Source organism: Martes martes (assembly GCF_963455335.1).
Source record: "Martes martes genome assembly, chromosome: 9".
NCBI lineage: Eukaryota > Metazoa > Chordata > Mammalia > Carnivora > Mustelidae > Martes > Martes martes.
In genome coordinates this window covers 104,453,212-104,479,824 of record NC_137896.1, presented here as the reverse complement: position 1 = coordinate 104,479,824, position 26,613 = coordinate 104,453,212, and the positions used below count along the sequence as shown (strand labels likewise).

The 26,613-nt window shown below is 50.6% G+C and overlaps 2 protein-coding genes across 2 annotated transcripts; one reads left to right on the top strand and one right to left on the bottom strand.

Annotated features, from left to right (window-relative positions):
* Positions 1 to 3,261: 3,261 nt before the first annotated feature.
* GPAT2 (glycerol-3-phosphate acyltransferase 2, mitochondrial) lies at positions 3,262 to 13,415 on the top strand (the record flags this gene model as incomplete). The annotated part of the gene is made up of 21 exons (XM_080813887.1): positions 3,262 to 3,324; positions 3,459 to 3,572; positions 4,251 to 4,324; positions 4,754 to 4,858; positions 5,099 to 5,227; positions 7,941 to 8,040; positions 8,429 to 8,562; positions 8,880 to 8,979; positions 9,069 to 9,281; positions 9,618 to 9,737; positions 9,906 to 9,988; positions 10,331 to 10,449; positions 10,845 to 10,915; positions 10,993 to 11,251; positions 11,342 to 11,490; positions 11,676 to 11,753; positions 12,224 to 12,355; positions 12,438 to 12,558; positions 12,649 to 12,714; positions 12,932 to 12,987; positions 13,299 to 13,415. 21 exons carry the CDS (start codon positions 3,262 to 3,264, stop codon positions 13,413 to 13,415), a joined length of 2,403 nt encoding a protein of 800 aa, XP_080670013.1.
* Positions 13,416 to 13,773: 358 nt separating this feature from the next.
* LOC308349214 (oxaloacetate tautomerase FAHD2A, mitochondrial) lies at positions 13,774 to 22,480 on the bottom strand. Its single transcript, XM_080813740.1, has 8 exons — positions 22,298 to 22,480; positions 19,601 to 19,869; positions 18,084 to 18,300; positions 15,666 to 15,725; positions 15,310 to 15,472; positions 14,278 to 14,386; positions 14,079 to 14,166; positions 13,774 to 13,973 (listed from the first exon to the last, which is right to left on the bottom strand). Exons 2-8 carry the CDS (start codon positions 19,840 to 19,842, stop codon positions 13,911 to 13,913), a joined length of 942 nt encoding a protein of 313 aa, XP_080669866.1. The 5' UTR covers positions 19,843 to 19,869; positions 22,298 to 22,480; the 3' UTR covers positions 13,774 to 13,910.
* Positions 22,481 to 26,613: the final 4,133 nt, after the last annotated feature.

The window sequence follows — 26,613 nt, the reverse complement described above, 5'->3', positions numbered from 1 at the left end:
GACTCAGGTATTAATCAAATAACCACACCAATAAACACACTGGTCACAGGGCTGCCTGAAACCCAGGAACCTGGTAATCGCCGCACGTCCCTGGCTATGCTCTAGAGCTCTAACCAAGGAGGGAAATGACACTGGGGAGGCCTGGCTTGTTTTCCCATGATCTGTAACCAGCTCCTGATGATTCTCTCTTTTGTAAATGTTCCCAACTCGGAATTTTGCCAGACTCTGAGCTCCAGCTGGGAGGCCATGTGTATCCTGGGAAAGAAACTCTTTCATTGGAACCTGGTTGCCCATGAATTCCTGTTCAAACTTCGGGTACCCCCAGGTCTCAAGGACACCTTCACAGGTTCCCATGAAACCACTCGACCTGCCTGGGAGGGCGAACAGGGCCCAGCACACAGCCCGCTGCGGACCTACAGGACCATTCTCTGCATGCAGTCAGCTGGGTGCGGTGCGGGGCGGGGCCGCCCACAACAAGAGTCACGTGGTCACGCAGCGCACGGAGCTGCGTGGTGCGGGGGCGCCAAGGGGCGGGGCTTCGAGCCCGGCGCGTGTTCCAATAGGCTAAACGGGGCTTTCTTTTAGCCGGGAACCCAGAGCCCGCCAGCCCGTGTCTTCGTGCCTTCCGGCTGCCTCACTAGCAGCTGCTTTGGCGGGAGTTGGCGGCGGGTGTGAGGTGAGAACCATGGGTTTGCTCCCGCGCTGGACCCGGTCAGACCAGGCCCAGGATGGTCCAGGGGGCTTCCCAGTTTGGGAACCAGCTCGGACGACCTTTTTGGGGGTTGGCAGGGGTTGGACGGAGTGCCGACCTTGCAGGGCCTGCCGAGCAAATGCGTTCCTCTGTGGGGTCTGTCAGGGGAGTCCCGTCAGCCTAGACCCAGGGCAGGCGTCCACGTCCGACATTCAACTCTGCCATCGGTGCAGGCCCCTTTTCTAATATCTGGGGCCAGCTCAGGGAACGCTGGCTAGGAGTGTGGTGAGAGGCCCGAGTTCCGAGCGTCCCCTCCCCCACCCCTCCCCGGGCACGCCACGTTCTGGCCGAGGTTCTCTGTAGGGAACAGACATTCCGGACAGGGACCGGGTTTGAATGTTAGCTCTTGACGAAGTGCTGCAGACTCCGCTGCGCACACGGGTGGGCATCAGGTGTCGTTGATGTGGCAAATGGAAAGGCACGTGCTGCGGGTCTCTAGCCAGCCCAGGCCCTGGGGGGTGGGGCTGCAAGCCAGAGATGCCAGGTCTCAAGTTTGGGGGTTTTGTTTTGTTTTTATTTTTTATTTCTAAAAAGATTTTATTTATTTATTTGGCAGAGAGAGACAGGGAGAGAGGGAACACAAACAAGCAGAGGGAGTGGAAGAGGGAGAAGCAGGCTCCCCGCTGAGCAGGACCCTGGGATCATGACCTGATCCGAAGGCAGCTGCTTAATGGCTGAGGCACCCAGGCGCCCCTTGTTTTGTTTTTAATAACAACAGCAGGAAACGCCTTTTTCTAATAAAACACGCTACTGATCTTAAATGGTAAGGTTAATTCATCAAGTTTTAGAATATTGTATGGCCAAAGAAAATACATGTATGAACTACATTTGGCCTTTGGGATGCCAGTTTACCAGCTCCACTGTAAGTGTTCCGGGAGGAGGGGGCATCCAGGCAGGAGCTACAGACAGAGATCCCCATTTTGGGGACTTGAGCGCTAGAAAGATCTACCCCAAAACTGACCTCTGGATCTTACAAGCTGGGAGTAGTTGACTCAGTTGGTGAATGGGAGTTACCCCTTTATGGTTAGCACAGATCTAATGGGGTTAGATTTTGAAAGCGGTGGTTGAGGCTGGGGAGCAGACATCCTTGCAAAGGAGGCAGAACCCCTCAAATTGCAGCCTCAGCTTGGGGACTCTGTGCCAAATGTCTGTGGATGGAGCTGTGAGACGTTTTTCAAAGTAGGAAGTGCATTTGGAATGAGTCTAGCAGAGCTTGTGCACTGTAGGAATTTCGATCTTCCTACTTCTTGGCTTCATAGTTCTAAACTGTGCTAATTGGGGAGAGGAGGAGAGACCCAGAGGAATTCTGGGAGGGGAAGTTACAGTCTCATCTAGCACTTCCTGGATCCCTTCTCTGTGCAGGGCTGACTGCTGCACATATGGAGATGTATCCATTGCAGCCCTTGCCCCCAGGAGACTTTCAGATGATGTGGGGAAATGAAACCTTAGTCCTAGAGGAGGCTTCTTGCCTGGCAAGCTTGGGCTGGGGGAACCAAGAAAGAGAGGAAAAAACTAGAGGGTGATTCAGAGACATCACAGATTTAAAGCCATGGACAGAATTTGGTGGGATGGTGGGGAAGGGAGAAGGCAGTTCCACATGGATATTTGCATTGTGTGGTGGGGCAACATAAATAAATGGATCAGCCTACCCATCAGGGACATGGTGAGAAATCAAGGTAGAGGGGTTTTTAGCATCCAGTTTCTAGGCTGGGAGGGGTTCAGTGCTGTTTTATGGAAGATGGGGGTTTGTTCAGGGGAATATTGTGGTGGGAGGGAGAGCCTGAAGAAATACCAACTGGGAGCTTTTGTGGAGAGTACTGTGTAAAAGGGGATCCACTTTGGAAAAGTCTCTCTTGTCCCCAACCAGATGAGCATTCCTTGGGAACAGGTCTGTGTGGCATTTCTCTGTGTTCTGACCTTCCAGCTATTCTCCCCCCTCATACCCTATACTCACGTTCCTGTAATGATTTGGATGGATAAAGTGCTGTCTTTTGCAAGGGAGAAGAGCCACTAAGCAGGACATGGTGGCCTTGTGGCAATGGTCCTGTTCCTCTTTGGCAGTCTGATGACCCCTTCCTGCCAATCCAGCCTTGTTCTTTCCCTGTGCACAGAAGAGGTCTCTGTTCATTACAGCCCCCATCTGTGCTGTGAGATGGCAGGTGGCTGCTGATGATAAGACAGCTGATCCCCTTCATGTTAGCCTGAGGGAGTCCCTGATCTGGACACTAAAACCTTTTGAGGACAGCTGGCTCCTTTGTGGGATCTGTTTCGTATGGAGTGGGGCTTTGATCTGAACCAGCTTCCCTTTAGCTTCCAGCCCAGCTTCTCACCACTGCTGGCTTGGGTGTTGTCTGTCCTAGGGTTGAGGACTTGGTGGTGGGGGCCACTCTGGGAACTTCTGTTATTTCCCAAACTCCAGTTCTTCCTCTGTCCTTCTTCCTCTCCCTAGTTCGGGTTCCTTTGGAGAGGGAGAGGCAGAAGTGGCTAGTTCCCAGATTTTATAGGCCCCCATGGTTACCATGTTGGAAGCCAGACTCCAAACCCAGCAGAGGAACACCCATAACAGCCAGGAGGTAGTGTGGCCCCTCCCATTCCCAAAATTCCCTCTGTCCTCTCATTTCCCCTTCTGTGCCCCCCACTTCTGGAGCCTCCTTCCCTCTGCCAAGGATTTTGAGTCCTCTAATTTCTTCCTGTGACCTTTTTCCAGACTGGCTTGTGGTCCTCAGGCTTTGGGATGAAGCTGGAGGCTGTTACCCCATTCCTGGGGAAATATCGCCCCTTTGTGGGTCGCTGCTGCCAAACCTGCACTCCCAAGAGCTGGGTGAGTGATGGTAGGGCTAAGCCCCACCAGGGAAACTTGGGGGAAATTGACTGTGGGAGCCATGGCTCTGGGAAGGAGCTTCCTTTATGTTCAGCCCTCCTCGACCCATGCCTGTGCTCTTGTCTTTCAGGGGAATGGATGCACTGGTGTTGGTTGTGTTGTTGGTCAGTGCTGGCTTCCAGGCCTTCAAGAGCTGGGCGGGGTAGTGCAGAGAGAGGAGATAGGGCATGGCCAGAGGGCTGGGGTCTGGCCTGGCCTGCATGGATCCTGTTCAGTTCTGGGGACACAGCTCACTTAAAGTCACACAGCACTCAACACGTGGTTGAAGACCTCTTAAGTCCATACCATGTGCTGATGCTGATGAGCCCTAGGGCACAGGCAGAAATCCATGCTACACGTTCTCTGCTGTTGACAAGAGAACTTCTCAGAGACTATATGCTACTCTCCAAGAGGCGAATTCTGTACAACATGCAGCACTTTCATTTTGACTGTGGGACCCTTTCTCCCGAGTGAGTCTTGGGATCTGAGAAGTGAAATGCTGTACTATAATTTTGTCTCCTGGTATACTCAATACTCCCATCAGGCAAAGCCTACAGAATATACCAGGGGTGGGGTGCTTTCCTTTGTTGGTTTGCAAAGGCCCCCAAGGACATGCTGTCCCTGGCCCCTCTCCTGCAGGAGTCCCTCTTCCACAGAAGCATAACGGATCTAGGCTTCTGCAATGTGATCCTGGTGAAGGAGGAGAACACCAGGTAGTTAGAACTGGGAGGTAGGGGAGGGTGGTGGGCAGGGTCCTTGGGTGCAGAGCTGTGGGGGCCCTGTTCTGTGGTGTCATTATTTTTTCCTCTGGTGGAAAAAGAAGGGCCCCTGCCCCCTGCCCCCTACCCACAGGTGGGGAGAGGAGGGCTTGGAGCTCTCCTGCAATTTCTTCTGTGAGCATTTATGGATTGCCCACTGTGTGTCAGGCCCTAAATCTGTATCCTACTCAGGGAGAGGGGAGGGAATGGGGCACAGATGGGCAGTTGCTGCTTCTTCCTGCTTCAAGGTAAGCCAAGTTCATGTGTTCCCAGGCCATGGGATTCAGGTATGATCCCTTCCTGGTAGAATGCCCTCTGTAGACCCTAGTGGGGTATGGGCCCTCTGAAAGATCACCACCCTCCCTACTCTGGGGGTTTGTCCAGGTTTCGGGGCTGGCTGGTTCGGAGGCTCTGCTATTTCTTATGGTCACTGGAGCAGCACATACCACCCTGTCAGGATGCCCCACAGAGGATCATGGAAAGCACTGGGTGAGGAAGCAGGGATTGGAGTCTGGCTGGCACTTTTGAGATCCTTGAAGGGATGATCAACGTTCTAGGCAGGGGTGGTTTAGAGGGCTGGCTTCTAGACTGTTAGCTTTGCCTGGGGCCCTTCCTTAGAGATGGAGCATAAATACTGGAGTCTGTGTTGGGATGCTGTGGTGCTGAGGGAGGTTACCTGAGGGATTTTAGGCCTGCCCCAGCCTGACACCACTACCCCTCACTCCACAGGGTGCAGAATGTCATCTCAGGGAGGGCCCCAGGAGGGGCTGGGGAAGGCCAGGTACCAGGACTTGTGAAGAAAGAGATACAGCGCGTCTTGGGCCATATCCAGGCTCCACTCCATCCCTTCCTCCTCAGGTAACTCTGTGCTGAGGGGTGCTCTTTTCTGGGCTGGGGACTCTGTCCTTCTGGAGAGCGGGTATTGGCTACATTTGGGGAAAGACTGGATTCCCCTCCTAGAAGTTGGATGGTGTGTTTCCCAGAGAGCCTGAAGGCAGGCCCTGATCTGGACATTGTGGGTTCTTCCAAGGACAGCTGGCTCCTTGATGGGACCAGTCAGGTATGGGGTGAGGCTTTGATCTGAGTCCAGGTTCTCATCATTGCTGACCTGGTGTTATCTGTCTGTCCTGAGATAGGGGCTTAGGGGTCACCCTAGGAACCACCACCCTGGTTGTGGCCCAGACTCCATTTCCCTCTCCATCCTTCCTCCTCCCCAGATCAGTTTCCTGTGGAGAGAGGCAAGGTGGCTTGTTCCCCCATCTTATAGGCACCCATGCTCTCTCCTGCACTCATGAGGCACAGGTCTGAGCTCCTTTTAGAAGCAAGGCCTTGTTCCTGGAGAACGAGGGGTTGCACAGGGCAGAGTAAACATATGGCTGCAAGAAGGGCAGAACAAGGGTTAAGATTGAAAATAGGTGTGGGGGGAGCAAGAGATTTGTAAGACAGGGACAAAAGGGAAAGAAGCCAAACTTGTGGGGGCAAGGATGGAGGGAACAATCCTACTAGACGGAATAGCACGAGCTATGGCCATAGGAAATGGCTACTTTTGCTCATGAAGCTGTGGTTGGAAGCTGGCGAGTGAGGGAGAGAGCTGTTGGAAACAAAACTGAGAGTAGAAGGGACAAGAGAGGAAGGGCCATTAAAGAAGTATGGATTTGAATTCTAAGTGCAGTGAAAACCAATGGAAAGGTTTTTGGTTTTTTTTTTAAAGATTTTATTTATTTATTTGACAGACAGAAATCACAAGTAGGCAGAGAGGCAGGCAGAGAGAGAGGAAGGGAAGCAGGCTCCCTGCTGAGCAGAGAGCCCAACGTGGGGCTCGATCCCAAGACCCTGGGATCATGACCCGAGCCAAAGGCAGAGGCTTTAACCCACTGAGCCACCCAGGCGCCCCAAACCAATGGAAAGGTTTTAAACAGGAAATGCCAACAAGGTGAATTGGAATCAAGAGTAGAGAACAGAAGACCATCTGGGAAGTTTTGTTAGTCCAGGTTAGATGCCATGATGAAGCATGTGGTGGTGACAGTAGGTGTTGGAAAAAATGGATTGAAAGACCAATGTGAAATTAACGGGTCACGATGGATTGAAGGTTGAGGGTGGGGGCAATGAGGGGAGAAGGGAGAAATTATGGGAGAGCCAGAGTTTTGGCAGAGCACCTAGTGGTGTGGATGGAGGAGGCAGGCTTGGGGAGGAGTGAGTTTGGCCCACAAAGGATATTTTGGACATAGAGTTTCAGATACCTGATGTGTCAGTGGAGACACTCAAGAGGCAGTTGCTCATAAGTCTGGAGCTCAGAAGAGGTTGGGGCCAGGAACAGAGATTTGCAAAAGCTTTGGCTTATAGATGAGTCACTGAGGCAAAGAAGGCACAGCTGTCTTGAAAGTGCTCAGTGGGGGGGCGCCTGAGTGGCTCAGTGGGTTAAAGCCTCTGCCTTCGGCTCAGGTCATGATCTCGGGGTCCTGGGATCGAGCCCCACATCGGTCTCTCTGCTCGGCGGGGAGCCTGCTTCCCCCCTCTCTCTGCCTGTCTCTCTGACTACTTGTGATCTCTGTCTCTCTCTCTCTGCACCAAATAAATAAATAAAATCTTTAAAAAAAAAAAAAAAAAAAGAAAGTGGTCAGTTGCTTAGTTAGGACAGGAAGTAGAGGTTGTTGGTAACTTTGACCAGCTTTCCATGTGACACTTCTTTGATTTTGTTGAGACTTCCAGTCCCTTTACCCGACTACCTTTATACCAGCCATCAGCCCCCTTCTTGTCTTTTCTTCTCTCTTGGCCTTGCTTTGATTCCAGGGCTCATCGTGATGATAACGCCCTTGGGAAGGAGTCACTGGTTCTGTTTGAACCAGCTACTTGCCTTCTCTGCACCTGAGCAGTCATGTGTTTGCTTTGTGAGATTTTCAGAGAGGCACACAGCATCTGCTGAGACTCTGATCCAGACTGCTCCTTCTCAGATTTACCTGCTATTAACTGATGGCCCCATCTCATGCTTCATGGAGAAGTAGAAGCCATCGGACGAGGGCATGCTGCTTGTCCCCCACATCTCTGTGCCCCTTGCGTCTACGCTTCTGTCCTCATTCAACACCAGTCCTCCCGTTGGACCTCTGGGAGTGCCTCCTCAGAGACTTGGCCCTTTCAGTTAACCCCGTTTTGGATCACGAACTCCTTCCTTTGTATTTCACCTTTCCCAGCAGTTTCCAAAGACCAGGTTGGGTTATACCTGGACAGTCTTGATCCTCTAATTTCTTTTAGGGTAAATGGAAGCAGGGAGATGCTCTGAAGCTGATTTGAGGCAGTTGCACTGTGAGGTCTCGGGAGGGTAACAGCACCTCATAGTTAGGCCTGGCCTTTGGTGTCAGGCCTGCCTTCCAGTCTCTGCATCACCACTTCTTAGCTTTCTCTGCTACTACTCAGCCGCTTCTGTAACCTCCTCAAGCCTCACTTGCTTCTTCTATGAAGTGGGGACAGTAATAGCACTGGCCTCACAAGAGTGCTGGGTAGCCTCCTGGGGTGCCATGGGCCCTGCCTCCTGGGCGGGGCCCTGACACACCTCAGACTGGGTGTCACTCTCCAGGCTGTTCAGCTGGGCACTGCTGCGGTTCCTGAACTGTGTCTTCCTGAATGTGCAGCTCCACAAGGGCCAGATGAAGATGGTCCACAAGGCCACCCAGGCAGTAAGGCCCGCCCTCCATTGGGATGGGGATGGCGGGAACAGAGGAGCAGAGGCTAGGCCAAGTCCTAAGTTGGGACCAGCCCCATCAGCTGGTGGGAAAAATCCACTGCTCTTTGACGACCTTCTCTTCGTGTCTCACGGTCTTGCTCCCTCGGGGCTCCCTCTAACGTCTTTTCATCATGGTCTTAACAACCATTACGTCAGTGCATTACCTTAAAAGTTGTTGACAGAGCTCCTCTACTTTTGGGAAATGTGCTCAGAGAAACAACTGCTCAGCTGAACCTTCCCTCCCTCTGGGGCTGCCCTGGGTCTGGAGGTGCTGGGTTTCAGCTTCCTGCATCTTCAGGGTGGGGGTCGATTGGCACTTCCCTCTGGCTTTCCCCAAGCAGGGCTTGCCGCTTGTTCTCCTCTCTACCCACAAGTCACTCCTGGATGGGATCCTGCTGCCCTTTGTGCTGCTCTCCCAAGGCCTGGGTGTGCTCCGTGTGGTTTGGGACCCCCGCACCTGCTCCCCCACCCTCAGGTAAAAGCCTTGTGCCTCTAGATATACAGGGGAGAAGTCCCCAGCCCGGGGTAGGGGTGTGTGGGGATGTGTACGGGGGTTGCTGGTGGCATTTCCGCAGAGGCCCTCTTCCTGGTTTTTCTGCTCCCGACTCTCTGTCATCTCAGCCTGTGGGACTCAGCTGGAGGGTCAGCTATGAGCCTTAGATCCATGCCTGGCTTCACAGTGTTCAGGCAGGACCCAGGCTGGCCTTGGTGGGCTGAGGCTCTCACTAGCCTCCTGATTGGTCCCATCTCCTGTGCCCCTTCTCTCATCAAGCTTTGCCTTGTACCCCACAGAGCTCTGCTAAAGAAGCTTGGGGGGCTTTTCTTGCCCCCAGAGGCCAACCTCACCCTGGACAGCTCTGAGGGGGTCCTTGCAAGGGCTGTGGTCCATGCTGTAAGTGCCCCTAGTGGTACCAGTGGGGTCAGACCAGGGGCTTGTTGCTGCTCTGGCCTTGATACCTGCCTCTCCCAACCCCCTTCCAGGCTGTGGAGCAGCTGTTGGTCAGCAGGCAGCCCTTGCTCATATTCCTGGAGGAGCCCCCTGGGGCCCAGGGGCCTCGGCTGTCAGCCCTGGGCCAGACCTGGCTGGGACTGGTGGTCCAGGCTGTCCAGGTGGGTGTCATCCCAGATGCCATGCTAGTGCCAGTGGCTATCACCTATGACCTGGTTCCAGATGCACCCTGTGATGTATACCACGTGAGTCCTGCCCCTGGGGACTCCAAGTGGACACCATCTCTAGAGAAGAGACACATTATTGTGTCCTCTGGCCAGCTCCCCTTAGGGTTAGAGTTAAGGGGAGAGTGCAAAGTTCTACTGCTCCAGTCATCATCCTGTGGCATTTGCCAAGGCCCTTATACTTACACAGTCATTTCATCTTCTAAAGACCCAGTTAGAAAGGATTTGTCCTGTGTCATGGATAAGAAAATGAGCTTGAAGAAGTCATGGTCATGGACCAGTTTGGGCCCAAGATAAAGCAGAGCAGAAAATAGTGCCCCCAGGCAGTTTGCTCACTCAGCCCCTCCTTCCCTGCAGGCCTTGGTCCCACTGGGGTTGTGGACAGGAGCTCTGGCTGTCTTGCGGAGCCTATGGAGCTGGGGCCGCAGCCCCAGGGTCTGTGTCCGTGTACACCTAGCACAGCCCTTCTCCCTACAGGTATGTAGCCTGCTGGACAGGGCTGGCAGTACCTGGGGTCTGTCTTGAGGCTTCTGGCAGCCCGGCCCTCAGAGCCCCTGCAGGGATGGCCTTGCCTACCTCAGGGAGGCTGTGTGTAGGTTTATTGGTGGGCCAGGGCAGGCTATCTAAGAGTCTTGTCCTGGGCAGGAATACACCGTCAACGCCAGAAGCTGCTGGGGCAGCAGGCAGACCCTGGAGCAGCTGCTGCAGCCCATCGTGCTGGGCCAATGGTAGGGGCATGGGAGTGTGTGGGTCTTGGGGGCAAGGCAGGCAGCCCTTCAGCCCCAGCTTGTGAGCTGACACCCTCTCCCCCCATATCCACCAACATCACCAGTTCCAGCCTTACCTCTCCAGATATCCTTGGGTCATGTAAACAGAGCCAGGCACCCCACCTTGCCTGTAATCTGTGGGATATGGCACACGGACCTGGAAAGGGCTAGAATTACATGAACCACCTCTTGCCTTGGGAGTGGGGATGGGGAAACACCTTCCCCTTTGAGAAAGCTTTGGGCTTCCCTGCAACTATTTTGAGGTTTGGTCCCTTAATCCTGTATTCTGCGTCTCTGTCCCAGTAATGTTGTCCCAGACACTGAGAAGGAGCAGGAGTGGACTCCAGCAACAGGGCCCCTTCTGGCACTTAAGGAAGAAGACCAGCTCCTGGTCAGGAGGTTGAGCCGTCATGTCCTGAATGGTGAGGGGGAGCTAGGTCTGGGCCTTTTAGGGGAGACTCCTGAGTAGTCTCCCTACTGGGTCAGCCAGTCTTTGGAGCCCTCCATTCCAAATGGGTTTCTGCACCTGACATCCATTCCTGTATGGCTCACTTGGGCCGTGTGAAGAGGACTGGAACCCTCCCTGCTTCTGGGAAGCAGGGCAGCCAGGGAGAATCCGAGGGAGCCACTAGATGAGTACATAGGCTGGCTAAGCTGTGGAGGATGCACTGTGCAGGGGGCAGATGGCTAGATGAGCCCCCTGCTGCCAGGGGGGTATGGGAGGAATGTTTTTGACTAGGAAGACTTGCTGGGATGGTGGAGGAACTAGGCCTCTGGCCCCTGGAGCCTGACCAGCATTTCCCACCCCTGGCCCCAGCCAGCGTGACCAGCTCGGCAGTGATGAGCACAGCCATCATGGCGGCACTGCTGCTCTTTAAGCACCAGAAGGTAGGGGACAGGGTGGTAGGGGGCTGGGGGAAGGGTGTGGCCCTCTTCCTCAGCCCCTGTACTGCCCTGCCCCCCAGGGTGTATTCCTGTCTCAGCTCCTGGGGGAGTTCTCCTGGCTGACCGAGGAGACGCTACTGCGTGGCTTTGACGTGGGCTTCTCAGGGCAGCTGCGGTGCCTTGTGCAGCACACGCTGAGCCTACTCCGGGCACATGTGGCTCTGCTGCGCGTCCATCAGGGGGACTTGCTGGTGGTTCCTCGCCTGGGCCCAGGCCTCACACGCCTGGCACGCCTGAGCGCCGAGCTGCTGCCTGCCTTCCTGAGTGAGGCTGTGGGTGGTGAGTCTCCAGGGCTTCGGCTGGGTGGGACGTGTGTCGGGGTGAGGTGAATGGCTTCCCTCCTCGTGCCTGGCCCTTTTCCTTCCCTAGCCTGTGCTGTTCGGGGGCTGCTGGCGGGCAGAGTGCCACCTGAGGGACCTTGGGAGCTACAGGGCATTGAGCTGCTGAGCCAGAATGAGCTGTACCGCCAGATCCTGCTGCTGCTGCACTTGCTGCCCCAGGACCTACTGCTGCTGCAGGTCAGGCCTCTCCCCCCAGCCCTGCATGGTCCTGGGCCTCCCCTCTCGGTTGTGGAGATGGGGAGGGACTGGGCAGGCATGGGCCCCTAAGTCCTCCTATGGCAGTAGGTATCCCTTGCCCTGCTTCTGACCAGGCCCCTGCTCATTGCTTGATTCTGAGGCCACATGAATGCTTTTTTCCTCAGCCCTGCCAATCTTCCTACTGCTACTGTCAGGAAGTGCTGGACCGTCTCATTCAGTGTGGGCTCCTGGTTGCTGAGGAGGTAGGCAGGGCAGCTAGAGACAAAACCCAGGTCTGGGGCCTGGCCACCTCTTCCCACCCTGAGTGACAGCTGCCCCAACGTGCTGTGGGGGTGGGCGTGCCCCTCTCCTGGCAGACAGGGAGGCCTGGGTGCTGCCTCCACCAGTCTTTGCTTTGGGCTTTATCCCACCGGCCCTATCATGACAGGACTGGACAACTGGACCTCCGAGGTCCTCTGGAGGTCTCCTACCCCCTACAGTTCTTGTCCCACAGAACTATGGCCCTTAAGGGTCAGTGCTCACTTCCTCTCACCCTGCAAGTTGGCTCAGCAGGTGCTGTGGTCCAGCGTGGCCCTGGGTGTCCTCTTGGGCTCCCTAGATCTGCTTTTACTAGTTTCACCTCCACGTGCCTGGTCTGCCACGTACCTGGTCTAGGGAAGTGGGGGGCTCAGGGCTGAACCTGTCAGGGACCAATGGCTCCCATGGCCCCCAGACCCCAGGCTCCCGGGCAGCCTGTGACACAGGGCGGCAGCGTTTAAGTGCAAAGCTACTGTGGAAACCGAGTGGGGACTTTACTGATAGTGACAGTGATGACTTCGAGGAGGCTGAGGGCCGGTACTTTAGGGTAAGTTGGGAGAAGCCATGTTGGGGGTGGGGGAGGCAGGCAGGCAGTCGGAGCTACCCTCATCTGGTCTGTCCCCCTCCAGCTCAGCCAGCAGTCACGCTGCCCTGACTTCTTCCTCTTCCTCTGCCGCCTGCTTAGCCCACTGCTCCAGGCCTTTGCACAGGCTGCCACCTTTCTCCACCAGGGACAGCTGCCAGATACGGGTAAGGCCCATGCTTCCCTGGCCAGCCATAGGGGGACGCTGAGCGCTCTCAGGGCAGGGGCCCCAGGCCTACCTCTTCTCTCTCCCACAGAGTCCGGCTACACTGAGCAGCTCTTGCAATTCTTGCAGGCCACTGCCCAGGAAGAAGGGTTCTTTGGTGAGTCCCAGGCAGCCGCCCAGGCTCCCCAGAGGCAGGGAAGGGTTTGCTGGTGGCTGCTGCCCCCTGCTGGGCAGTAACCTTGCAACTCCGGGAAGGAGGGTTGTAGAAAAGAGGGTCTTTGCAACTTCCAAGCCCTAGCTAGCCTTGGCTAGTTCCCTCTTTCAGCACAAGAGAAACCTGGGTCTTATAGCCTTCACTTCTCTCTTCCTTCCAGAGTGTGCAGACCCAAATCTTGCCATCAGTGCTGTCTGGACCTTCAGAGACCTGGGGGTAAGAGGAGCCAGTTTCACCATCCTCCTGCCTCCATCCCTGTAACCCGACAGGGCTGCCCAGAGAAGCCTAACTGTGCCCACCCTGGGGTTTACCTAGTATCTCGAATAGGCATGGTGGGTGGAGTAGTTGAAGGTAGGATCGTTTTCCTGGTCCTTTTTGTCTCCTAAACTCGAGAATAGGATGAGACAGTGGTTTAAAAGGCAGCACTTGCATGCAAGGCCCAAGGGGCCCAAGGTATCCCTTGTAGTTCGCTGGGGCACAGGCACAGCCTCCAGGGAGAGCACTCACAGCCCTTCCCTGTGGCCTAGGTGCTACAGCAGATGCCCAGCCCCGCAGGCCCCATGCTCTACCTGTCCCCTACATTCACCAGTCGGGAAAATCAGGAAAAGCTGGAACAGTTCATCCAGCAGTTCATCTGTAGCTAGAACTGTGGGGTGACTTCTCAGCCCGAAAATACAGCCGTGTCCTGGAGCCAGAAGACCGAGGGGGCTGCACACCCTTAACTGAACTATAAAATAGTTTGTGCTTCATTGTCCCTTGCTGTCTCTTGCATTTTCCATTCTTTGGTGTGTTAAACAAGGGGACTGGACAAGTCTTTTCCCAAGCCCAGAAGTGTCTTTTTCTTGCATTTTCCATCCTTTGGTGTGTTAAACAAGGGAACTGGACAAGTCTTCCCAAGCCCAGAAGTGTCTTTTTTGGGGTATGTTTTCCCCTTCCCCACCTTATGAGAAGGCCCTGTCTTGTTCTCTGAAACCCTAAAAGAAGAACTATAGCAAAAGTCAAGCTGGCTGTTTTGGCTGAGAATTTTATTGATGAGGAGAGCAAGCTTTCTCTCCTCTCACTCTACCTGGAAGAGGCTGCTGGCACTGGGAGAGAGTAGATGCCCCACTTCTTAAGTCCCGGGCCTGTGCAGAGAGCCCTCACACCATCTTGTTGATGATGATGCCTAGATCTTCAATTTCACACTGGACTTCATCCCCCTTCTGTAAAACAGAAGGTCAGGAGGCCATCAGTCCTTTGGCCTGGATTTTATAAGCCTAGCAGGAATTCTGGGTATTTGTTCCCTTTCCACCTTTTAGTCAACCTACCTTGAGAAAGACTGGAGGTTTCCTGAAGACACCAACACCCGGGGGGGTCCCAGTCAGGATGACATCCCCTGGGTAAAGAGTAACGAACCTGGGGCAGAAGAGACAGCTGAGACCAGGGGCCAAGGGGGCCAGAAATGGGGCTGGAAGGCTCAGCTCAGCCTCAGGTGGGTAGTGGGAAGTAAGGCCCCATCCCACTTACTGGGAGATCCAGGCTATCAGCTCTTCCGTCTTAAACACCATCTGGTTGGTATTGCTGCTCTGGACCACCTCCCCGTTCACTCGGCAGCAGATCTTTAAGTTGTGTGGATCTGAAAAATGTAAAAGCACCACCTTGGGGTTGTTTTCTTGTGAACCCCTCCCTTTACTGAGAAACTAAAGGCACAGTGTGGCTTTGTGACCACACTGAAAGGTCTCACTGGACGTGCTCCTGGCACTTCATGCCCACCCAGCACTCCCTACCCTGGAACTTTCCATATGGACACTGGCCTCCTCAGGTCTCCCTGCACCTACCACCTAACAGAGCATCTGCCTGTGGTCACTGGGGTGGGTTAAGGAGGGAATGTCCCAGACCCTCCTCCACCCAGAGCAGAGGCTGACCACAGCAGATATGGAAACGACTGGGTATCTATACTGCAAGAGGGTAACGACCCAGACGGGCACGGTGCCTCCTGCACCTGATGACAGGGGACAGCTCACCTGTAACAGTGTCTTGGTTAATGAGCACCTTCAACTTTTTTGCTTTATACATTCACATCCCCCCTCAGAACAGCTGGAACACAATTTCACATCACTGTGCTGCACAGGGGGGTGTAAAGCTGGGGTGCATGGGCACACCTCCACCCAAATGGCTGTGCACTGCCCTCTTCGTGATGGGCCTTCCTCCAGGCTCACCTTGCTCTTGCTACTTAGAACGGGTGCTGCCCTAGTATCACTGGCTGTGCAGGTGCTCTCCCTCTCCCCCACTGGGGAAAGGCACGGGCTTTTGATAGCCAAATTCTGCTGCTTTCCGACTTAAAGACTCTCACGGATAGTGGCAGCTAGAGGAAGTTCTCCCACCTCTGCAGTAAGGGATGTGGAAGGAGGCCTGTGGAACTTGTGGCCTAGGTTGAAACTTGCTAAGGAATCAAAAAGGCAAGTGCACATTCCAATTTCCTGAGTGTGGCTTTTTGTTTACTCTCATGTATGCATGCAAGAGCAGGAAGAGTCACCATGTGGGCTATCCAAGACCTACCTGCTATACTGTCCTTGGTCACCAAGGCAGGGCCCAGGGGGCAGAAGGTGTCAAAGGTTTTTCCCAGCAGCCACTGCTTTCCATTGCGTCTCATTTGCCAGTCACGAGCACTTACATCATGAGCCACAGTGAAGCCGGCCACATGAGCCATGGCATCTGTGGCCTTTAGGGGATAGGGGATTTGGCCAGATTGGAAGTTAGATCAACACGGTGACACCAACCCTCATAACCAAGACTTTATCCCATGTTAGTCACCAGAACTAGCCAAAGATGGGCAAAGAGTAAGGCAGTCAGGGAGCAGAGAGTAGCTGACCATTTCCCAATGCCAGAGACAGACAGCACCTCTTCCACCTCACCTTGATGCGCTTGCCTTTCTTTCCAATGACTACAGCCAGCTCTACCTCCCAGTCCACCTCCTGTAGAGAAAGCAGCAGTGAACTGCCTGTTTCTGGGACCTATTGCCATGCTCAGGGGCTATACACCGTACTTCAGGGCCTAGGTCTCTAACAGTGGGGCTTGGCTGTGGGCCCACAATTGTAATCACTATGAACCACATGTAGTAAATGAGGGGAGAGGTGTGGCTTATAGACCCATAAACATGGGCAGTGGCAGGCAGCACCACTGTGTAGGCACAGCTCCCCACTGTGGGGAGCGCCTGGTGGGCTCAGCTGGTAGAGCATGTGACTTGATCTTGGGGCTGTGAGTTCAAGCCCCACAGTGGATGTAGAAATTACAGGTAAATTTTTTAAGAAAGACGACAGGAGTCTGGGCACTGAATTTACAAGTCACTCAATACTTTCAAAAAAGAATTTCGAGTACTAACAGCTGATCCTACTGTGTGCCAGTAACATCCTAAGTGCTTTTAGGTATTAACTCACCTAAATGAAAAGAAATGGGCACAGCCACAGAAAAAGGAAAACATGTGCAGCCTTTCCCATAATCAGCAAAATACAACTATAAGATAAAACTTAGCCTTTCAAACTGCTTGCTCTTTCTAATGGTAACAACCAGAGTTGTTCTGAGCACAGCTGACACCTGATCTTGGTCTCCAGCATGGCTACCCACTAGACAGAACTGGGTTCCTTGGGGGAAATGGCTAATTCCAGGTCTGAGACAAGATGAGCCTGGAATATCTTGGTCAGAAAGTAAGGATTCAAAAAGTGACAGAGCTGGGGCCAACTTGAAGCCAACCACTGGCTAAGCTGACCATGTGGCGATCAAAAAGAATATAAGTGATGGTCTACAACACACTGGATAAAAATGAAAAACAAATATACAGTGCTATTAAAGGGACAGGAATTTAAAAAAAAAAAAGAAGGGAGGAAGCTTTTCTTAACCGAATGGTAGCCTAATAGGAGCAGAAGAAAGCATGATAGAAAAATTGCCTTTTTCTAACTCCCAATGCAGTAATGGATTCAGGTGAGGATCCCTGGATGAAAAGCTGTGGCACAGTAAGACAGTCACAGGGTCTCAAATTCCTACCTAGAGACTGCTTATTAATTACCAATGAAATGTACCTTTCCGATGAGATCTAGTGAACATCAAGTAAACCAAGTGATCAAACTTTAGCACCATCTGACATAAGCCTCCCAATGGGGTGCAATGTGTATTTGTTGCTTCAGACTGAATGTGCCCCTCAACCCTGAATTTCATATGTTGAAATCTAACCCCCAATGTGATAATATCAGGAAGTAGAGCCTTTGGGAAGTAATAGGTCATGAAGGCAAAGCCCTCATGAATAGGGGTAGTGTCCTTATGAAAGACACCAGAGAGCGCCCTTGCCCCTTCTGTCATGTGAGAAAACAGCAAAGACAGTAGTCTGTGAACCAGGAAGCGGCTCTCCCCAAGCACCAAATGTATCAGCACCTTGATTCTGGACTTCCCCACCTCCAGTACTACGAGAAGTAAAGTTCTGTCGTTTACGAGCCACCCAGTCCGCGGTATTTTGTTACAGCAGTCCAAATTATCTAACACGTATGTAGAATCCTTGACAAAAATGTTTAATTCAAATTTAAACATGAAGAAAGAGTGTGGGATATGCTAAGGCAACTTGCCAGGATTCTTCCAAAAGTCAGTGTCATGAAAGACAGAAAAGGGCAGGGGGATTGTCTGATATCAGAAGTAAACTATGGCCCACGGGCCAGATCCAGCTTGCTGGCTGATTTTATAAATAGCTTTCCTAGAACACAATCATATTCACTCATTTATGTATCAGCCACGGCTGCTTTCACACAACAGGGGCAAAGACGACTTGTTGGAACAGACTCTGTGGCCCTCAGAGTCTATTATTTACTGACTGACCCTTTAAGAAAGTCTGCAGATCCCTGTTCTAGAATAAAGGCACTAAAGAGACATAACCAAGTACACTGCGTGGCCTTGACTGATCCTGGTTCAACAAATAAAAAATAAAACAGAACCCAAATTATCATCTTTGGGGGCAACTGGATACACTCCCAATTGGACTATATATGAGGTGTTATTACTGTTAATTTCCTTAGTGGTGATAGTGGTTATTATGGTCATTGTATTTACTCCTAGAAGATGCATCCTGAATTTTATTATTTTTCTACAATTAAAGTGTATTTTTTTTGCAATCAGTAAAAAAATACGTTAACAACTTTCTTTTTCCCTGAGTCCAGCCTTACACAGGATAACCCCCTGTAGTTTCTGCTGAATGCACTACTAAGCAACAGGTAGCTCCTTTAGGCTGGCTGCTGAGTGCTGAGCACCCCAGTGATGGGCCGGTGACTGGCAGCCTATGAGGAGGCACTGACCTGGCTCTCTGGCGGGAGGATGACCTCGTCGTAGGGCCCCACAATGGAGCTGGCAAACTTGCTGAAGATGATGGGCTCCTTTGGCACTGGAACATTCTGCTCTTTGCAGTGGTCCACATAATTCATTCCCACACACACCACCTTGTCTGGCCGTGTGACTGGGGCCAGGAAGGTCACCTCTGACCGTGGTAGCACTGGCAACTGGGCAGTCAGGGCTCTGCAGAGATCAGAGCAGGAGTGGGGGACTGGTTCGGAGCAGGCCAGCAACCCCTGGGCATGCTGGAGAGGCACTGCAGCAGCTACAAGTTTTGCTTTTTCAAATATATTTTCTAGATCTATCAACCATCACAATCAGTGTGGAAACCAAACCCAGGTATTATCCTTTGATATTAGAGTGCTGTTTACTTTTTATCCAGCGTTGATATCCTTTCCCCCATTAGGTAATACATGTCATGTAAGGGCATTCAAAAGGTGCACATGAGAAGACTGGAAAGGTCTCTCTTTTGCCCCTTCTCCACCCTTGGACACAGCTGCTGTGGCCCATGTAGCTCTTCACATCCTCTTCTCCTCCTGTCCTTTCTTATGCAAATGACTGCACACTGAATACACCTTTTAAAAAAATACGTATTTTTTGGAGATCTCTCCATAACAGTATATACCTTTCCCCTTTTTTTTGATAGGACTATATACCTGCACAGTACAGGTAGACCCAATTACCTGATGAGGGCAGGGAAGTAGTTTCCAATCTTGTGAGACTACTACAGTATCAGACACATACTGTTTTGGTTTTTTGGGTTTTGTTTTTTTTTTTAAGATTTTATTTGACAGATCACAAGTAGGCAGAGAGGCAGGCAAGACAGCGGAGGAAGCAGGCTCCCCGCTGAGCAGAGCGCCTTATTGGGGGCTTAATCCCAGGACCCCAGGATCATGACCCAAGGCGAAGGCAGATGCTGAATGACTGAGTCACCCAGGCGCCCCTGGAAATATACTGTTACCAATACTGTGTGCTGTCAAACACTTGTATTTTTGCCAGTTTAATACATTTACTGTTCATCAGATTTCAAACGGCTCCTGACTTCAGGTAAGTCCCTACCTTATCTAGCCCAAACTCAAGGACATCTCTAAGAACACCTTCTTACAGTTCTCTCTCTTCTAAGGAGCTAAGTGTCCAAAGACTCCCCTGAGGCTTCCCAAGATGTCTCCTAGGGTCCCAGATCCCAGACTTCTCAGGCAGACAGAAACTTAATCCCCTGGGGAACGCAGGGTGATGAAGCAGAGTACTGGCTCCACCACTGAATATATGGCCTTGAAACAGTTAATCACCATCCCTGGGCCCGAGGGTGTTGTCATACAAGACTTCTAAGGCTCTCCACTAAGAGAAGAGATGAGAAAGGAAAGGTAGTCACCTTGCTCACCTGTGAAAGAGCTACCAGCTGGTTCTGCTTCCTAGGGCAGGGATGGGGGTGGGAAGAGGGAGAGGGTAGCAGGGCAGCCATTGTAGCTGCCTGCTGATTTACCTTCTTGCCACTGAGAGAGTGGCCTCTCCCTGCTCTAGGAACTCCATCATCGTCTTGGGCAGTGTGGGGTCAAAGGCGTTGAGGTTGATGACCCCCCCGCCATTCCCTGACTCCAAGCCCAGGTGAGGTCCCGTCAGGTGGGATGCCTGAAACTGCACCAGTCTCATATTTCTGGAGGGTTGAAAGGGCCACTTCTGAGCCTGCAGCAGAGTTGTGAGCAACCTTCTACAGGAGACCAGCATCAGAACCTATGTAGAAAAACGTGGGTCCTAGGAGACAGGAGGAACCGAAATCACCATCAGGATCCACAGAGTTCCCCAAGCTGCAGCCCAAGCCCTCTCACCCCATCAGCCATCCCTGCCACAGCACAGTCCTGGAAGTGGTCCACATTTATTAGTTATTTCACCCTGTTATACTTTATCAGGTGATTGTTTTGCTCAATTCAATGCATGTAATGAAACGTTTCTAAAGGAGTGACTACCTCATACCAGGCACAAGTCTAGATGGCAGGGGTTCTAGCATTCCTTGAACCAGTGCTTCCTGCAGGCTTATGCTGTACCTGCCACCACCGAGGCACTGGGCACACTATAGATCAGACACACGCAGGCCTGCCATCCTGCTCTCAGGGGAGACGGATATTAACAACTGACGTCATAAGTAAGATCCAGTAATTGGGACTACTGATGTGAAGATAAAGGGTCCTGCCTTTGTCTAGTTTCTTGAGGAAATGATGCCGAGCTGAGCTGGGCTGGGCTATAATAAGGAGGACTAGAAATTAGCTAAGAGTGGGGCCCTGCATGGAGAAGTGACCACTGGTAAAACTGGCTTCACAGCAGTTAGAGGCAATTTTTTAAAATACCAATTGATCCTATTACCCTTCTATTGAAGTGCTTTCCACTGCTCACATTACCAAGCCAAAACCCTTACCGGGCTATTCTAGTCTTCTAGAAGCAGCCCCCACAAACCTCTCCAGACAGTAATTATTTCGTTTCTCCTGCTGCAGTTCAGACTACCTGAGGGAAGAGGGTGCAGACAAAGGGCATGGCCTCAGCTTGACAGACTTCACTGGGCTGTCTCCTCTCTGGGTTTCAGGACTGCATCTTTCTCTTTCACTGCTGAGTCCACAGTGCCAAGCACTATGCTGGGCACACAGGAGGCTCTACGCTACACTCTATTGAATCAACCAATGCCAGGAGCTGCAGCTTGACTTTTCACTACTTGGGAAAGCTTGGTGATTGCCAACAGGGCTATGTCTTTCCTCCTCAAATCACTTAGAAGATATCAACAGGTCTCAGGTCCTGTTCTGAGCTCCAGGCTTTACTCAAAGACAAATACCATTCTCTTGTTTTGTTTCTAATCTAAGCCTGGCCTTCATTCCAAACAGTCCCTGCCCTGCATGGGTCCTTGCTTTAAAAAGTGTCCCTTTATGTTCAGGCACATGGAGGTAGTCCCAGATTCCTGGTCCTCATTCGATTTGCCATGTTCGGTTAAAGACTCATTAGACCCAGGTCACTGATCTGACCACTGCAGCAGCCAAGGAGTTTGGCCAGAAAATCAGCTTTGAAACTTCCGCCCTCCCATCTTACACAATGATGCTGTCAAAAAGCTATTCAAGGGACGCCTGGGTGGCTCAGTTGGTTAAGCGGCTTCCTTCGGCTCGGGTCATGATCCCGGCGTCCTGGGATTGAGTCCCACATCGGGCTCCTTGCTCTGCAGGGAGCCTGCTTCTCCCTCCGCCACTCTGTCTGCCTGTGCTCACTCTCTCTCTCTCTGTGACAAATAAATAAATAAAATCTTTAAAAAAAAAAAAGCTATTCAAGTCAAAATCCATGCACTCGGACACTCCACACACTGAAAAAATAGTTACAGTTCCCACTGAATGCCAGGTCTTATTTTAAGAGCTTTGCCTACAATGTCTGATTCAATTCTCTTGACAATTGTGGAAAGTAGGTACGTTAGTTCTATTTTACAGTGGGAAAAAAAAAGGCTCAGGAAGATGAAGGGCTTTGCCCAAGTTCCCAAGGAGAGAAAATAGCTGGGACTTGAATCCAGTCCAGGTGACACTGAAATTCTTGGCTTGGGCTAAAGTGTCCTAGAGGTGGAGGGGGTTGGATTTCCAATAGGGTATGTCCTAGAGGTCTGCTGTCAGCCAGGGAAAACGTGGTCACATCCTGGCTGCTGCTTCAGGGATAAGGCTGGTCACCTGCTTTCCAAGATAACTCCAGACCCCCGTGGACTATGCCCTTTCCACATGACAATACATTTGGGTTCTCATTCTGCCCTACAGCAATACCCTCAGGTACAACGTCCCATTTTACAGAAACGGGCAATGAGGCTTAAAGAAATAATCTGCCAAAGTACCAGTTAGAAAGTGGCCCTGGTGCTTCTGTGGTAATCAGGACGCAACAAGAGCATGAGCTCAATTCATCTCCTGGAAAAATGTCCTGAAGCGAAGAGGCGGGGATTCAAAGCGGAAACAGCACAAGCATCGCAGACAGGCTTGGGATCGTGTCCCACCACCCACTTGCTTGGCACCCTGCACCAGTCCCCCAGCTTTGTCTCCTGCACTCTGTGGGCGCTCACGAGTACCCACCCCGCCGGGTCCCCGTGGTCGCTGCGGCCGGGGATCCCGGTCCCTTCCTGACCTCAGTGAAGACCTGCAGGGAGGCTGAGACCCGGCCCACAACCCCAACGTACCTGGCCGCCGCGGCCGGTCTTGCCGGGTGCCCTGTGCTGTCGAGCTCGGGCTCACCGAGTTGGGGGCCAAGGTCAACAGGCGTCTAGACACCTGCACCGCGTTCTAGAAGCCACGCCTCGCCCGGGGATCAGCAGGAGTAGCGCGCCCAGCTGCTCCACTAGGACTTTCGCTCAGCTGGGCGCTCCTTGCTGACGCCAGAGAGCAGCAGCCAATAGAAGGGCGCCTCATTCTGTCCCGGAAGCAGGTCACGGAGGGGGCGGGCCTAGTGCCGGAGGGCAGGTGGCTTCTCTAGGGTTCCTTCAGGCGTCTTCTTGGCGGACGCAGGTGAGGCCAACCGTCGCCCGAGGCCAAATTCCCCGACACTCATAGTCCGGATTCCCTGCACCTGCAGGAATCTGACAGCAAGTGCTTCCTGCAAATCTGTGCCCTGGGTGCCTTGCTAGCCTCACCTACTTGGGGCCCTACTTAGGGCCAGGTGCCGTTTTGATTGTTGGGAAAAGGTGGTGGAGGAGGCCAAGTTATGGCGTCCTGGTTCGCAACGACGAGTACTTTTATCTTCTGATTCTGATATATCACTGAGAAGGGAAGGAATGATTGCACCCATTTTATATATGGGAACCCGAGGCAGAAGTGTTTTGCTCAAGGTGACACAATGTGAATAGTGGAACCAGCATTCTTGACCCCCAAGTGCAGCCCTTTACTCCCATTCTCAAGCAGCCTTGTCTTCACATGCACTGTTTTGGGCCTAGGGCAGGATAGTGGGAAGCAAAACCTCCAGCATCAAAGAACAGGCATTCTCATGCATAGGTGGTTTAATTAAGCAGGCAGTGACAATCCAGTAGGACTGTAGGCCTCCGGGACATGGAGACATGTAAAGGGCTCTGGGCAAGATGCCCAAGACTTAACCATAGACCAGATCATCCAGGGCTTTACTTGTCCCAAGAAAGAGTCTGGCCTTTTCTAAGCACACGGGAGACTTCACAAGGGGTGTGCCATGGTTAGACTTGCATTTGAGAACTTCTGCCCTAGCCACTCCTACAAGGCAAAGTGTCTAGATAAGAGTGGTGCAGGTGAGAGCAATGGTGTAGGTGGCTTGGTGTGTGGCAAATATGGGGAGAATCCAGAGATGTTTAGAAGGTAGAACTGACAGCCCTCAATGATGATGACAGGAGGTGGGAGTGAAAGGAGGTCCAAGGCCAACTCCTACATCTCTGGCCAATAAAGGGCACTGCCATTCATGAAGACGAGGGTTCTAGAGGAACATCAGGTCTGGGGAGAGGATGGTAAGCTCAGTTTTGGATGGGTTGTATTTAATGTCGCTGTGATACATTCAAGGAGGCACTGCAGGGTGAGCAGTTGGAGACACAGGTCTTGGAACTTAGGGAATTAGCTTGCAGGTAGAGGTCAGCATACAGATAGAAATGGAACTTGTGAGGGTAAGTATGATCAGGAGTGATGTGGCAAAGAGAGCTTAGCACAAACCCTAGTCAGGAGACCCATCATGTAAGGATCAGCCAGAAAGACTGAAGGGAAACAGGGAGACAGGGGAACACATAATTTAGGCAGAGATTTGGGAACTGCACTTTCCAAATTCCAAGGAGAGGACTTCTGCTCTTGGACAAGAATAAAACAGGTGATATCTTTAAAGGCCATGATCAAAAAAATAATAAGATACTACAAACAAATCTATACACATAAATTTGACAACTTCAATGAAATGGACCAATTCCTTAAAATAGAGCCTAAAACATTTCACCCAAAATGAAATAGATAATTTGGATAGCACTGTATCTATTAAGGAAATTGAATTTGTAAGTTAAAAACTCCTGAAAACCAGTCCCAGATGTTTTCACTGGAACAATCCTACCAAATGTTTAAAGAATGAACACCAATTCTACCTAATCTATTTCAGAAAATAGAATAGGAAGGAACATGTCTCAATTCATTTTATGAAGCTAGTATTACCCTGGTATCAGAAAACAAAAGACAGTACAAAAAAAAAGGAAACTATAAACCAGTAATTCCCATAAATACAGATGTAAAAGTCCTTAACAAAATATTAGCAAATATAATTCAGAAATACACAAAGAGAATTCTCTTCCATAACCAAACAGGGTTTCTTCCAGGAGTGCAAGGCATGTTCAATATCCAAAAATTACTCACTATAATCCACCATATTAATAAGCTAAAGAAAAAAAATCACAAAGTCATATTAATTTATTAAAAATGTGACAAAATTCAACACCCATTCATGACAAATACTCTCAGAGAACTCAGAAGGGAACTTCTTCAACTTGATAAAGAACATCTAACAGAAAGCCTACAGTTAACATCACAGTTAATGGTGAAAAGCTGAATGACTTCCCCCTGGAATTGGGAACAAAGAATGCTTGTTCTTAACTTTTTTTTTAAAGAATTGATTAATTGATTGCACAAGTGGGGAAAGGGGCAGAGGGAGAGAGAGAAACTCAAGCAGACTCCCTGCTGAGTACAGAGGCGGATTCCGGTCTTGATTTCAAGAGCCTGAGATCCTGACCTGAGCCGAAATCAAAAGTAAGACACTTGGGGCACCTGGGTGGCTCAGTGGGTTAAAGTCTCTGCCTTCGGCTCAGGTCATGATCTCAGGGTCCTGGGATTGAGCCCCACATCCAGCTCTTTGCTTGGCAGGGAGCCTGCTTCCTCCTCTCTCTGCCTGCCTCTCTGCCTACTGTGATCTCCATCTGTCAAATAAATAAATAAAATCTTTATAAAAAAAAAAAGTAAGACATTTAACCGACTGAGCCACCCAGGCACTCCGCTACCACTCTTAATCATCATAGTACTGGAAATTCTAACTAGTGCAATGAGATAATGAAAGGAAATAAAAGCATATAGATTGGAAAGGAAGAAATAAAACTATACCTTACTTGCAGATGAAATGGGTTTCTTCATAGAAAATCCATAGGTGGGAGCCTGGTGGTGGGTATTATGGAGGGCACGTATTGCATGGAGCACTGAGTGTGGTGCATAAACAATGAATTCTGGAACACTGGAAACACTGGAAAAGAAATAAAGTGAAAAAAAAAAGAAAATGATGTTAAAAAAGGAAAAAAAGAAATACAGATCTTTGCATCACAATATTTTAAAAAAGATTTTATTTATTTATTTGACAGAGAGAGATCACAAGTAGGCAGAGAGGCAGGCAGAGAGAGGGGGAAGCAAGCTTCCTGCTGAGCAGAGAGCCTGATGTGGGGCTCAATCCCAGGACCCTGAGATCATGACCTGTTAAGGCAGAGGCTTTAACCCACTGAGCCGCCCAGGTCCCCCTTTGCATCACAATATTAAAAAAAAAAAAAAGAAAATCCATAAGAGGGAAAACCTCTTGGGAATAATAAGTGAATTCAGCAAGGTCACAGAGTACAAGATCAATATAGAAAAATCAACTGTATTTCTATATACTAGCAATGAAAATGTGTATCCTGAAATTTAAAATATAATACTATTTCCTCAAATAAAAAGAAATACTTAGGCGCACATCTAACAAAACATGTGCAGGACCTGTATGCTAAAAATATAAAACACTGATAAAAGAAATCAGACATCAAAATAAATAATGAGACATACCATGTTCATAGATTGGAAGACATAGTGAAGATGTTAATTCTCCACAAACTAATATACAGGTTTAACACAATTCCTAGCAATATCCCATCAAGAATTTTTATACATACAGACAAGACTATTCTAAAATTTGCATTGAAAGGCAAAGGGACGAGAATAGCTAAAACAATTTTTTAAAAGAATAAAGTGATAATAATCAGCCAACCTGATTTCAAGACTTATTATGTAGTTACCATAATTAAGATCATGTGGTATTGGCAGAGGAATGGACAGATCAATGGAACAGAAAAGAGAACCCAGAAGTGAACCCACAGAAATATGCTCAGCTGGCATTTGAGAAAGATACAAAAGCAGTTCAGTGGAGGAAGGATAGTCCTTTCAACAAATGGTACTGGAGCAATTGGATAGCCATCTCTTTAAAAATGAACCTTGACCTAAACTTGATAGCCTATACAAAATTTAACTCAAAATGGATCATAGATTAAGATTTAAATGTAAAATGTAAAATTACCAAGTTTTTAGGAGAAAATCTTTGAGACATATGGCTTAGTGACTTAGTGAAATGTTCTTAGACATTACCCCAAAAAGCATGACACAGAGAGTAAAAACAAAACAAGTAGAGGACTTCATCATAAGTAAAAACTTTTGCTCTGCAAAAGAATGTTATAAGGATGAAAGAACAAACTACAGACAGGGAGAAAATATTTGCAAATTA

Coding starts and splice junctions, on each gene's coding strand:
- LOC308349214 (XM_080813740.1), bottom strand. CDS start 19,842: ATGCTGGTCTCCTGTAGAAGGTTGCTCACAACTCTGCTGCAGGCTCAG. Junction 15,726..18,083: donor TCCTCCCGCCAGAGAGCCAG/GTCAGTGCCTCC, acceptor CTTTCTCTACAG/GAGGTGGACTGGGAGGTAGA. Junction 14,167..14,277: donor CTGATAGCCTGGATCTCCCA/GTAAGTGGGATG, acceptor CTTCTGCCCCAG/GTTCGTTACTCTTTACCCAG.